The 13,272-nt window shown below is 39.1% G+C and overlaps 1 protein-coding gene across 2 annotated transcripts in view; it reads left to right on the top strand.

The window, feature by feature from the left end:
• LOC133558234 (tectonic-3-like) overlaps positions 1–13,272 on the top strand; it is a 31,136-nt gene that overhangs the window by 11,941 nt on the left and 5,923 nt on the right. The window contains exons 2-14 of one of the 2 annotated variants that reach the window (XM_061909461.1): positions 2,612–2,850; positions 5,175–5,292; positions 5,364–5,461; positions 6,294–6,406; positions 6,543–6,651; positions 7,931–8,043; positions 8,124–8,162; positions 8,246–8,320; positions 8,403–8,522; positions 8,580–8,678; positions 8,749–8,852; positions 8,920–9,067; positions 13,104–13,238. In XM_061909461.1, coding sequence (XP_061765445.1) covers positions 2,612–2,850; positions 5,175–5,292; positions 5,364–5,461; positions 6,294–6,406; positions 6,543–6,651; positions 7,931–8,043; positions 8,124–8,162; positions 8,246–8,320; positions 8,403–8,522; positions 8,580–8,678; positions 8,749–8,852; positions 8,920–9,067; positions 13,104–13,238 — 1,510 coding nt within the window. Of the gene's footprint in view, positions 1–2,336; positions 2,851–5,174; positions 5,293–5,363; positions 5,462–6,293; positions 6,407–6,542; positions 6,652–7,930; positions 8,044–8,123; positions 8,163–8,245; positions 8,321–8,402; positions 8,523–8,579; positions 8,679–8,748; positions 8,853–8,919; positions 9,068–13,103; positions 13,239–13,272 lie in introns of those variants that run through there. The other variant, XM_061909460.1, reaches the window with a different exon arrangement.

The following is a 13,272-nucleotide window of genomic DNA, read 5'->3' as shown; positions in this document are numbered from 1 at the left end:
CAAGACTCCTAAAGGGACATGGGGGAAAGTCGTAGTTGGAAATACAGCCAAATAACTCCTGAAATGGCATTTTTACACAGACCTCAAACCACGCGCATGCATCCAATACTTTCTCGTACGCACTCCCTGCTTGACACTCTGAATCAATGGTTAGAATTGGGGGTTAAATCACCAAAATGATTCCCGGGCGCGACTACCGCTGCTGCTCACTGCTCCCCTCACCTCCCAGGGGGTGATCAAGGGTGATGGGTCAAATGCAGAGAATAATTTTGCCACACTTAGTGTGTGTGTGTGTGTGTGTGTGCGTGTGTGTGTGTGTGTGTGTGTGTGTGTGTGTGTGTGTGTGTGTGTGTGTGTGTGTGTGTCAATCATGGGTACTTTAACTTTAACTTTAACTTTAATATTTCCCCAATCCGACGCCTCTCAGCCGCAAAGCCGTGTCCACATCTCTGCTCCTCAGTGCATATTTCTTACAATAAAAGAAGGAAACATGACTGATGCTTAATGACAAATAATGCCAATTAAATTGCTATTTTTAATACTAGCTCCAAATGTGTGAGTGTGCATGTTGTGTTGAGACAATTAGACACTCAAACACGTTGACGTTGCTTGTCCGCATTTGAAATGAATGAAACTGCTTCTAATTACACCGAGGGATGCAGTCTGTTGAATGCATCTATTTCTATTGTATGTGTCTTTCCGCATTTCGCTGCGCTCTTACACTTCAGGATTGTGTGACACATGAACATTACATTTTTGTAAACAATGCGATCACTGTCAAATAAGTAGCTGCAAGCAGTAGCTGCTGACACGCTTGCTTTGGATAGGTTCTAAAAAATATGTCTTAATTGTGACCTTAATGGTAAAAACATGATCATGGTAAGTGTAAAGTCATCATTTGATCAGAGGTTTCGCATTCGGCGCATACAAATATACAATCCTTCCATTTTCGCCCGCTTGTCCCTTTTTTGGGGGTCACAGGGGGTGCTGGAACCTATCTCAGCTGCATTTGAGCAGAAAATGGTGTACACCCTGAACAAGTTGCCTCCTCATCACAGGGCCAACACGATGCGCTTGTTAATACACTTATTTTTTATCTTCCTGCTGCTTGCAGCACGACTCAGCACAGCTGTCCGAGAAGTGTGATTGTAAGGAAGAAGGAAAGATGATTTTAATTCACACTCACTATAATCATGATTTTACCATTTAGCTCACAATTAAGACATATTCTTTGGAACCAATCCAAAGCGGTTCTGTCAGCTGGCTGCTGCTTGCCGCAAACTTATATTGCAGTGATTGTGTTTACAGCAATTTGATGTTCATATGTGACACAATCATGAACAGCGCAGCGAAATGATGAAAGACACATACAAATAGAAATGAGTGTACTCATGCACACTGCATGCATCGGTGTAATTACAACCAATTCAATTCAGTGTCAAACGCGGAATTGCAGCGTCGACGTGTTTGAGTGTCTAATTGTTTCTACACACCATGCATACTCACATGTTTGAAGCTAACATTTAAAAAAAATTATGCAACTTTACTGGCATTATTTGCCATCAAGCATCTGCCATGTTTCCTTCTTCCGCAGTAAGAAAGACGTAGAAGCGTCTGCACTGAGAGGAAGAGATTTGGGCATGGCTTTGCGACTGAGCGGCGTCAGATTGGTAAAATATCCTATTAATATTCATCTTTACACTTGGCGAGAGATTTAACAGTCACATTTAGATTTACATTTGGATTTAACATTTAGGTTTAGCGTTAACGTTCAGGTTTAGATTCAACACTAAGCGCTCACATTTAGATTCAGGATTTAACATTTAGGTTTAGATTTAACATTTAGGTTTGGATTTACCATTTACCACTCACGTTTAACAAGTACCGCTTACATTAAGAATAAGATTTAGATTTAACATTTAGGGTAATATTTAATATTTAGGTATAGATTTAACATGTATGTTTGGATTTAGATTTAGATTTAACATGGAATTTAGGATTTGGGTTTAGATTTAACATTTATATACAACATTTAGAGTCAACATTTAATTTAAACTTAAATGTGTTGAAAATCTGAGAAAATGTAGTTAAATTTGAGAAATATATCTGCTAGAAAAGTGTGATTGAACTTTTATATGTACTGCAAACACTATACGTTTACCGACCACTCGAGGACGCCAAAGACGCCATACAACCATCATTTGAACGTTTATTTTTTTATACCTCAATACGTATATTTATACTCAAAACATAACTACAGTCCACATTATTTTTTTATTTTGACGAATTTTATTTTGATTTAATTATGTTTTTATTTATTTTTTTACCGGAAGTGGTTACAGCAACTTCCTTAGCAACACAAATCCCTAGCAACTGCATAGCATGTTTAGCGAGCCCCTGCTAGCTACTCAAACTTTACTTCATTGTGACGTTAAATTACTATAACTGCTTGGAAAAACGACCGAAAAACAATTCAACCTAAACACGAAGATTATTGAATAATTGCTAAATAGCTAGTTAAGGTCGTGTTGTTCAAGCCATGTTTGTGTGACGACATGAATTATCGACAGTGGTGCTGTATACATTTATATGTGTTTTTCTTTTTGGGGAGTTTTGCACAAACCGTTACCGAAACGGGGACTACGCCGACCACCACTTCCAACTCAACAAGTCTGGAGCCTGTCGGCCCAACAACCCCTTCTCCGGGGGTCACTGATGGGGAGAACTACACTAGTTCCCCCACTGAGAGAATCGAGGCCGTATCAAACTCCACTGGAACCGCTGAAAGACCTCTAACAGACAAGGGCCTGACTTTCACTCCAGCTGGTCGATCACCGGCGGTAATCCCAGGTAACTTGGACTTTTTTATTTTTTATTATTTCTTTCTAGCCTGCACCCACAGCAAGTACAAACCCCGTTTCCATGTGAGTTGGGAAATTGTTTTAGATGTAAATATAAACGGAATACAATGATTTTTAAATAATTTCCCACCCATATTCAGTTGAATATGCTACAAAGACAACATATTTGATGTTCAAACTCATAATTGTTTTTTTTTTTGTTTTTTTGCAAATAATCATTAACTTAAGAATTTAATGCCAGCAACACGTGACAAAAAAGTTGGGAAAGATGTCAATACATACTGATAAAGTTGAGGAATGCTCATCAAACACTTATTTGGAAAATCCCACAGGTGTGCAGGTTAATTGGGAAGAGGTAGGTGCCATGATTGGGTATAAAAACAGCTTCCCAAAAAATGCTGTCTTTCACAAGAAAGGATGGGGCGAAGTACACCCCTTTGTCCACAACTGCGTGAGCAAATAGTCAAACAGTTTAAGAACAACGTTTCTCAAAGTGCAATTGAAAGAAATTTAGGGATTTCAACATCTACGGTCCATAATATCATCAAAAGGTTCGGAGAATCTGGAGAAATTCCTCCATGTAAGCGGCATGGCCGGAAACCAACATTGAATGACCATGACCTTCGATCCCTCAAACGGCACTGTATCAAAAACCGACATCAGTCTCTAAAGGATCTCACCACATGGGCTCAGGAACACTTCAGAAAACCACTGTCACTAAATACAGTTAGTCGCTACATCTGTAAGTGCAAGTTAAAGCTCTACTATGCAAAGCAAAAGCCATTTATCAACAACATCCAGTGCCCGAGATCATCTAAGATGGACTGATGCAAAGTGGAAAAGTGTTCTGTGTTCTGACGAGTCCACATTTCAAATTGTTTTTTGAAATAGTCCACATCGTGTCATCCGGACCAAGGGGGAAGTTATCGACGCAAAGTTCAAAAGTCAGCATCTGTGATGGTATGGGGATGCATTAGTGTCCAAGGCATGGGTAACTTACACATCTGTGAAGGCACTATTAATGCTGAAAGGTACATACAGATTTTGGAACAACATATGCTGCCCTCTAAGCGCCGTCTTTTTTATGGACGCCCCTGCTTATTTCAGCAAGACAATGCTAAGCCACATTCAGCACGTGTTACAACAGCGTGGCTTCGTAATAAAAGAGTGCGGGTACTTTCCTGGCCCGCCTGCAGTCCAGACCTGTCTCCCATCGAAAATGTGTGGCGCATTATGAAGCGTAAAATACGACAGCGGAGACCCCGGACTGTTGAACGACTGAAGCTCTCCATAAAACAAGAATGGGAAAGAATTCCACTTTCAAAGCTTCAACAATTAGTTTCCTCGGTTCCCAAACGTTTATTGGGTGTTGTTAAAACACAATACGAAGGTCCTGAGTAGTCCTGGGTTCAATCCCGGCCTCTGGATCTTTCTGTGTGGAGTTTGCTTGTCCTCCCCGTGACTGCGTGGGTTCCCTCCGAGTACTCCGGCTTCCTCCCACTTCCAAAGACATGCACCTGGGGATGGGTTGATTGGCAACACTAAATTGGCCCTAGTGTGTGAATGTGAGTGTTGTCTGTCTATCTGTGTTGGCCCTGGATGAGGTGGCGACTTGTCCAGGGTGTACCCTGCCTTCCGCCCGATTGTAGCTGAGATAGGCACCAGCTCCCCCCGCAACCCCAAAGGGAAAGAGCGGTAGAAAATGGATGGATCGATAAAAGAAAAGGTAATGTAACACAGTGGTGAACATGCCCTTTCCCAACTACTTTGGCACGTGTTGCAGCCATGAAATTTTAAGTTGATTATTATTTGCAACAAAAATAATTAAGTTTGAGTTTGAACATCAGATATCTTGTCTTTGTAGTGCATTCAATTGAATATGGGTTGAAAAGGATTTGCAAATCATTGTATTGCGTTTATATTTACATATAACACAATTTCCCAACTCATATGGAAACAAGGTTTGTAATTAATGTTTCTGCAAATTAGTTAATGTGGAGTATTCTTTTATAAACCCCGGTCGAAAAATGGCACCCATTACCTTTCTGCTTGGCACTCAGCATCAAGGGTTGGAATTGGGAGTTAAATCACCAATAATGATTCCCTGGCGCAGACACTGCTGCTGCTCACTGCTCCCCTCACCTCCCAGTGGGTGATCAAGGATGATGGGTCAAATACAGATAATGATTTTGCCACACCTAGTGTGTGTGACAATCATTGGTACTTTAACTTTTCAACTTTAATTTTAGGGGTGTGGTATTGATTCATGACAGGAACATCTAACTAAAATTCATAATTGTGTGTTATATGCAGTAACATGCGTCTGTGATCTCACGCCTGATTTCTGTGATATCGGCTGCTGTTGTGACGTGGTGGACTGCGGCATTGATAACCTGACTACCATCTTCAGCGGCTGTCCACAGAAAGCCATGTGAAGTCCACAACACTTGTCCTAAAATGTATGTCTTTGGCCTTTAAATAATGATCCACTCTATTTTGCAGATCTGGAGACTGCATTGAGAAATGGATGATGTTCCACGCCAATGTGAATTTATCGTCTGTCACTGTGACTGATTCTTTGTTTTGTGTCCATTCTGGAGGTGAACGCATTCAACCAAAACACGATACAGCAGTACCTCAATTTACGAGTTTATGTGATAATGTGACGCAGCTCTTAACTCAAAACACTTGATTCTCAAATCAACATCGCCCATTGAAATGGCTTGAAATCAAATTTACATGGTTCTTGCTTTCCCTAAAACGGCTCAATTTTATCATGTAAGATGCCTAAAAAGAAAAAAACAACTCAGTACAAAATAATACAATAAAATGTACTAACTACTAACAACTAGAGTATGAAGTAATGTAATGTATAGAAATTACCTCTGACTTGTACAGTGTATTCTTTGAGCTGCTTCTCTGTCAAACACACTATCAGCAGCTTCTCATTATTAACATGGCTAAATGTCCGCTATTTACATATTATTTTCAAAATCTTTGACTGACCTTATTGACTCATTCGGCTTCATTATGGTTCAGACTAGCAAGTCTAATACACGCTCCATCATGTTTTTGATTATTTCTTTCATTGATGCAATTAATATTATCCTCTTATTATTATCATTGTCCTTCACACTCACTTGTTCTTTTTACATGATTGGAAAAACTAAATTATGTCCAATTTTAGCTTTAAGATTATATCTGGTAAGGCCGGATGTTTTGGTCGGATCTTATGGAGTTTACTGTGACATTTTCTACGCCACCTAATAACGGGGATATTTGTAAGTCAAAGTTTTGCTTGCAACTTAAAGCATAACAGTAAGTTGAGCGATAGCTTTTATCTCAAAACACTCAAGTTGAGGTACCGCTGTAGTTACATTAAAATAAAGGCAACCAATATTGTTTTAAATGTTCATGTTTTTCTCCCAACAGATGACACATTTAAGGTCTCTGTTTCTCCACCGCAGTCTCCAGCTTTAGGGGACTCTTATCATTTCTCACCCCCAAAACCAACAGGCGTCGGTCACAGCAGACCTTTTTATCGGGTAACTGAAACAGATTGTTGTTTTTTTGTTTGTTTCGTATTAATATCCTCTCCTATCCTTCAAATTAAGTTATTCAAAAGTGGTGCTTTAAAGACGTGTTTTCTGTTTTTAAGTTCTGAAATTTAAAATTTTATAGGCCGATGACGTCATCCAGACGTTCTTCCCTATGTCATCTGTGCGAGGCCTCCTTCGGCAGCCGTCTCCGGGGGCGACCACCGCAATGTGTCTTAATCGCAACCCTGCACGTAAGCTGGCTCTAAATAAAAACGGGATCAGAGTGTACAGGTTTCCCTCGACATAACACGGCTTCACTTTTTTATGGACTAAAAATATCAAAATTACTGTAGAATTTACCACTGGAAGAGAGAAAACCAATCAGAGCATGCAGGCTGTTCAGTATCATGGTCACTAATTGGCTCAGCTTTACTTTATTCGATTAAAAGAGTGTTAAGGTGAGTGGGTGTTATTTTTTTGTCTAGAGGGCTCTTATAAAATTAACAACTGTATTTAAAAGTTGTTAATAATAATAATAGATTTTAACTGTAAAAAGCACTTTACATTGAACAAACAACCTCAAAGTGCAACAGTGTATTAAAAAATAAAATAAAATAATAATCCATCCATCCATTTGATAATAATAATAATACAACAAAAATAAATAAAAATAACTAGAACTGCCTAATAGCTAGAACTAGTATGCATGTATCTATAAAAAGGCTTTTTTTTTTTTAAAGAAGGGTTTTAGGGTTTGGTAGACAATTTGTTTGCTCTATCCATGAATATATTCTATTTATAATAATAATTCCAATAAATTTACAACAGTCAGGTCCTGAATCGATTAAGAGGGACAAACAAAGGAGTACCAAAATTATCAAGTTATAAATAACTTGCTACAGCCAGAGTTTTTTTTTTTTAACAATGAATAGGGTAATGATATGCTGTATAATCAAGTGTTATGGACATACAATTTTATTATTATTTGAGTACATTTTAATAATTTGGTTGATTGTGATTAATGTCTCATAAAATAGTGTGCGCTATATTTCACTGCAATCAGTAGAGGGGCTGTTGCGTCAGTCTTGAAGTTCAGCCAGCAACAATGGCAAGGAAACAGGAGCACAGAATTAACAATCCATCCATCCATTTTATACCACTTTTTCTCTTTCGGGGTAGTGGAGCCTGACCCAGCTGCACTCGAGCTGAAGGCAGGGTAGACCCTGACCAGCTCTTCGCAGGGCCAACACAGGACATACAAGACAACCAATCACTACCTAATCAAAATAATACTTGCAAAAATACCATTAAAAGCATAATTCTAAATTACAATTTAGAAAAAAATAAAATATTGTAAGGGATAATAATAGTTGGTTCATTTTTCCCATCATCAATCAAGGCAATGTAGTCAAATGCCCATCTTTAAACTTTGTATGCCACATATTAAATTAAATGTCTTGAATCTTGCTGAATTGATTCCATAGATTTCTTCTTTATCTTAACCACTGGAGATAATCTCTGCTTTTTCAGGGTTTCTGAGGTCACAGTCTCTGTCTTGTACTCGCATGGTAACCCCTCAGTCTTGCACCGAAGACTCAAATCTCAGCGCTCTCTCCTACCACTCAGATCTGAGTCTTGTTAAAGTAAGCGAACCTGCCTAAGTTTGGAAAAGAAAAGAAAATATTTATGTCCCCTGAATTTAAAACAAGTGTTGCTTTTACAGATTCCAAAACCCGAGAAAGAGCAAGTGTCAGACTTTTTGGTAGGAAGCAACCATACTTTTTTTAATGTCTGTTTAAAAGAATGTATAATTACAAATATAAAGGTGTTTTTTTTTTTTTTCAGATCGCAGTTTCCCCAGTTTCTGACTGGCCTGTACCAAGTGAGCAAAACAACACTTGTGTTAAAGTGGCAAAGAAGGTGGGAAATATTTCCCTCCTAAAATAATGTTATTTTTGCACAAATTGTTTAATTTAACTAATGTACATTGATTGGTCTTCAGGTGGACTTTGTCATAGCGTACACAGACAGAGGAGAACTGGCAGAAGCGACCGTGAATGTACTTTTAGCTGATGTTAAAATGGGGCAGTTGCTACAACAGGTTCACTCAGTACAATTCAAGGTAGTGGAAACCGCATGTTTTAACACAACATCATCTGAAAGCTTTTTTCGTCCTTAGCTGGTGACTTCTAGCCAATCTACACGACCACAGACCCCCACAGTTGGACTACGGGTGGGAGCTGCGGTTATCGGTCGCTTTAATGGAGCAGCTGAACCTGTATCCTTGTGAACTTCCCTTCAGCTGAAGTTTTGTAATTTTTCATCACAGTTCCTTGACAGTATGCCAGGTGACCATAATGGGGGTGTCTCCAGGCGGGGCGTGTTCCTCTCGCCTGAGCGCGCGGTCAATCATCCTCTTTGCACACAACACCATCACAGGCTGCACATTAAGGTGAGAAAAAAAATCAACAACTTAAAGCACCAGTAATGTTTTTTCAACATATTTGTGTTATTTTAAGATCTTCTTCTGAGGACTGCTCAGAGATGCGTTCCCGGATTTACGACATCTTGCGAGGAACAGCCATCCCTGATGTCATGGCCATGAACTCAGGCTCCGAGCCCGACTGGACGAGAGTCCTCAAGCAGGAGTGTCTTGTCAACTCGGAGGTAGTATTAGTTTATTATTTTCTTAGGTCAATGGTCAACAAAATAAACAAACAGTTTTACATAAACAAACAGATGTATATTCATAAACAAACAGTTGTACATTCTCAAATTAAAAAAAAAATGTTGCAGACCGAAAGGGTTTATGCTAATGTTGAACAGAAGTCAAATGTAATTCTAGAGGAATATTAAGGGTTTATTGTGTTAACAAACATCATATGATAACATTGTAGCTACCTGACATGCCCGGAAATGAGTAGGAAGAAACAGGTCTTATTTAATCTTAGTTTTTGCATATTTTGATATGTTACAGCCTTATTACAGAATGAAAAAAAAATATTTTTTACTTAAAATTCTACACACAATACGACCAAATTACAATCTGAAAACTTTTTTTTTTTTTTTTTTTTAGAGTTTTTTAAAATGTGTTAAAAAAAAGGAAATCACGCTGTTAATTTGTATTCACAGCCTTTGCTCAATGCTTTGTTGATGCAGCTTTGGCAGCAATTACAGCCTCAAGTATTTTTGAATACTATGTCACAAGCTTGGGACACCTATCTTTTAGCAGTTTCGCCCATTCCTCTTTGCAGTTTCTCAAAAGCTCCATCAGGTTAGATGGCAAGCGTCGGAGCGCAGCCATTTTTAGTTATCTCCAGAGACGTTCCATTGGATTCAATTATGGCCTTTGGCTTGGTCACTCAAGGACATTTAAAAAGTTGTCCTGAAGCCCTTCCTTTGATATCTTGGCTGTGTGCTTAGGGTCGTTGTCCTGCTGAAAGTTGAACCATTGCCTCAGTCTGAGTTCAAGAGCACTGTGGAGCAGGTTTTCATCCAGGATGTCTCTGTACATTTCTGCATTCACCTTTCCCTCTATATATCCTGACTGGTCTCCCAGTTCCTGCCGCTGAAAAACATCCCCACAGCATGATGCTGCCACCATCATTATTCAATGTAGGGATGGTATTGGCCTGGTGATAATGCCCGGCATTCATGCCAAAAAATTTAAACTTTGTTTTATCAGACCAGAGAATTTAGTCTCTCATGGCCTGATTGCCTTTCAGGTGCATTCTGGCAGACTTTTACAAAGGAATGGTTTCTGTCTGGCCACTCTACCTTACATGCCTAATTTGTGGATTGCTGCAGAAAGTTGTCCTTTTGGAAGGTTCTCCTCTCTCCACAAAGGAATGCTGTAGCACTGACAGAGGTACTATACAGTTCTCGGTCACCACCTGACGAGGTGCCTTCTCCTCGGATAGCTCAGTTTAGACTGCCGGTCAGATTCAGGAAAAATATCATGGTGGTTCAAAACTTTCTCCATTTACAAAGGATGGTTGCCACCGTGCTCTTTGGGACCTTCACAGTTGCAGCTATTTTTCTGTACCTTTACCCAGATTTGTGCCTAGAGACAATCCTATCTCAGGTCTACAGACAATGCCTTTGACTTCATTCTTGGTTTGTTCTCTGCCGTGCATTGTCAAATGTGGGACTTTATATTGAGACAGGTGTGTGCTTTTCTCAATCATATCCAACCAACTAAATTTACCACAGTTGGACTCTAATTAAGCTGTAGGTTGTGAATACCTATGCAGATATGATTTCTTAGCCATTTTCTTTTTAGTAAATTCACAAACCAAAAAAACAGATATTTTTCACATTGACATTATGGTGTATTGTGTGTAGAATTTTGAGGACAAAAATTAATATATAACATTTTGGAATAAAGCTGCAACATAACAAAATGTGGAAAAAGTGAAGCGCCAGGGGGAGCTCCACAAACCACGTTAAACCCAGATTCCGATCTAACAAAGGTCTTACCTCATTCTCTTTCTATGCCACATCTTTGTGGAATGCACTCCCAACAGGTGTAAAAGTAAGTGCATCTCTATCCTCCTTCAAAATTGCTCTAATACAACACCTACAGGCAACTTCAACCCTTTACTAACACCCTCCTCCATTCACATCCCATCTCCCCGGATTGCAATCCATCCATCCATTTTCTACCGCTTATTCCCTTTCGGGGTTACGGGGGGCGCTGGCGCCTATCTCAGCTACAATCGGGTGGAAGGCGGGGTACACCCTGGACAAGTCGCAACCTCATCGCAGGGCCAACACAGATAGACAGACAACATTCACACTCACATTCACACACTAGGGCCAATTTAGTGTTGCCAATCAACCTCCCCGGATTGTAAATAACCTAATGTAAATAATCAAATGTTGTTCTTATGCTATCTGAACTCACTATGTTCTCTGCTCGCTGTACATATCCTACTAAGTAAGACCTACACTGTTTCAATGTCCATTTCTCTGTTGATGCAATTGTTGATGACTGAAGTACTGATATCAACCAAAGCTCCTCATCCCACCCCCCGGATTGTAAATATTGTAAATAATTCAATGTATATACTCTGATGATTAACTTGTGTGATGACTGTATTATGCTGATAGTATATGTTTGTACAATGAATTGATTAACGTGGACCCCGACTTAAACAAGTTGAAAAACTTATTGGGGTGTTACCATTTAGTGGTCAATTGTACGGAATATGTACTGAACTGTGCAATCTACTAATAAAAGTTTCAATCAATCAATCTGTGAATACTCTCCGGATGCACTCTAGGATTTATTCGCACCATATGTTGAATTTGTCGACACTTGCACAGTCATTGATATGTTTACATTTTGTCATTAAAAAGTTTCATTTTCAGTGATCAAAGGTCTACATTTGGTGATAAGGGAAAAAAGAAACTGTGCAGGAATAGTAAACTAAGTAGGATACAAAATAGGATTTTAAAAATGACAGAATGTAGATTGTGCAGTGATAAATGGGGTGGCAGTTGAATAAATAATAGATGTTAATTGAGAGGGAAAAGAATCCCACTCAAATATTCCAAAATATTGTAAAATGTATTTCCAGAGGAGTGGAAGCTGTTTTATCAGTAGGACAGATAGTCAAACAAAAATACAAATTGACAACATACATATTAAAGTAAAAAAAATGTAGAAATGTCATTTCTAGGTGTGATGACATATAGAAAAATGAAATGCAAATCTCTCATGAAAACATACAACATAAGGTGGCAAAAATACTTCAATAAGGAATAAAGCAAAAAACTTTCTGCACCAAAACGGCGTGGCGCAGTGGGAGAGTGGCCGTGCGCAACCCGAGGGTCCCTGGTTCAAATCCCACCTAGAACCAACCTCGTCACGTCCGTTGTGTCCTGAGCAAGACACTTCACCCTTGCTCCTGATGGGTTCTGGTTGGCGCCTTGCATGGCAGCTCCCTCCATCAGTGTGTGAATGTGTGTGTGAATGGGTAAATGTGGAAGTAGTGTCAAAGCGCTTTGAGTACCTTGAAGGTAGAAAAGCGCTATACAAGTACAACCCATTTATCATTTAAAACTATACTGTTTGCTAGTTTTACCATATCTGATTTGTTGGGTTAAAATATTGACGAAAAATTACAAAAGTAGGCTTGATTTACTAACCATGTTACAAAACAGGTCAGTTAGAATAAAACATAATATTGGTAATCGAGAACGTTCAAACTCTTTATTTGTTGAATTAAAAACATAGAAATTCAATGAGTTGGTGCATTAGCAAACCGCTAAACTTCTGCACAAAGCAAACTATAACCTGCTACTCAAGAATGTACAAAACATTATTCTTAACAGAAAAGGAGAAATATAACCTTAAGAAAAAAACAACTTTTTTAGTGTTACAGAGGTCCTCAAATGGAGGTCCATGACTGACCCCTTGAGGTCATCAGTTCTACTGCGGGGGTGGGGGGAGGGGGGTTTGTGTGTGAATTTTTTGTAAATGGAAAAGAGGTACTGTAGTATTAAAGAGGCTCTGCTTCTCTGTACTCTTTTTCAGACATTTTGTAATAAGAAACTGGAATATGTGATTGACTATGTTGTAACTATGCTTGATTAAACAATTTTCACTTTCTCTATGTATAATGGTCTACTTTTGTTCACAGTATGAATTTACAAAGTCTTGAAGAGTACTTACTGAACAGCTTTCCCCCCGCCTCAGGAAACATGTGATTCAGGCTGCACCCTTCCATACCGTCTCTCTGTGCAAGTGCTATGGGCTCACATGGGCCTCCTGCATCTTCCTCAAAGTTACATTCTGGGAGCTAAATATCTTTTCCAGTGTCGCAAGTTCAAGGTTGGTTGAACAAATGTTTCAAATTTCTTCACCT

This window comes from Nerophis ophidion, linkage group LG08 (genome assembly GCF_033978795.1).
Source record: "Nerophis ophidion isolate RoL-2023_Sa linkage group LG08, RoL_Noph_v1.0, whole genome shotgun sequence".
Lineage (NCBI taxonomy): Eukaryota > Metazoa > Chordata > Actinopteri > Syngnathiformes > Syngnathidae > Nerophis > Nerophis ophidion.
This window is presented reverse-complemented; position numbering and strand designations above follow the sequence as displayed.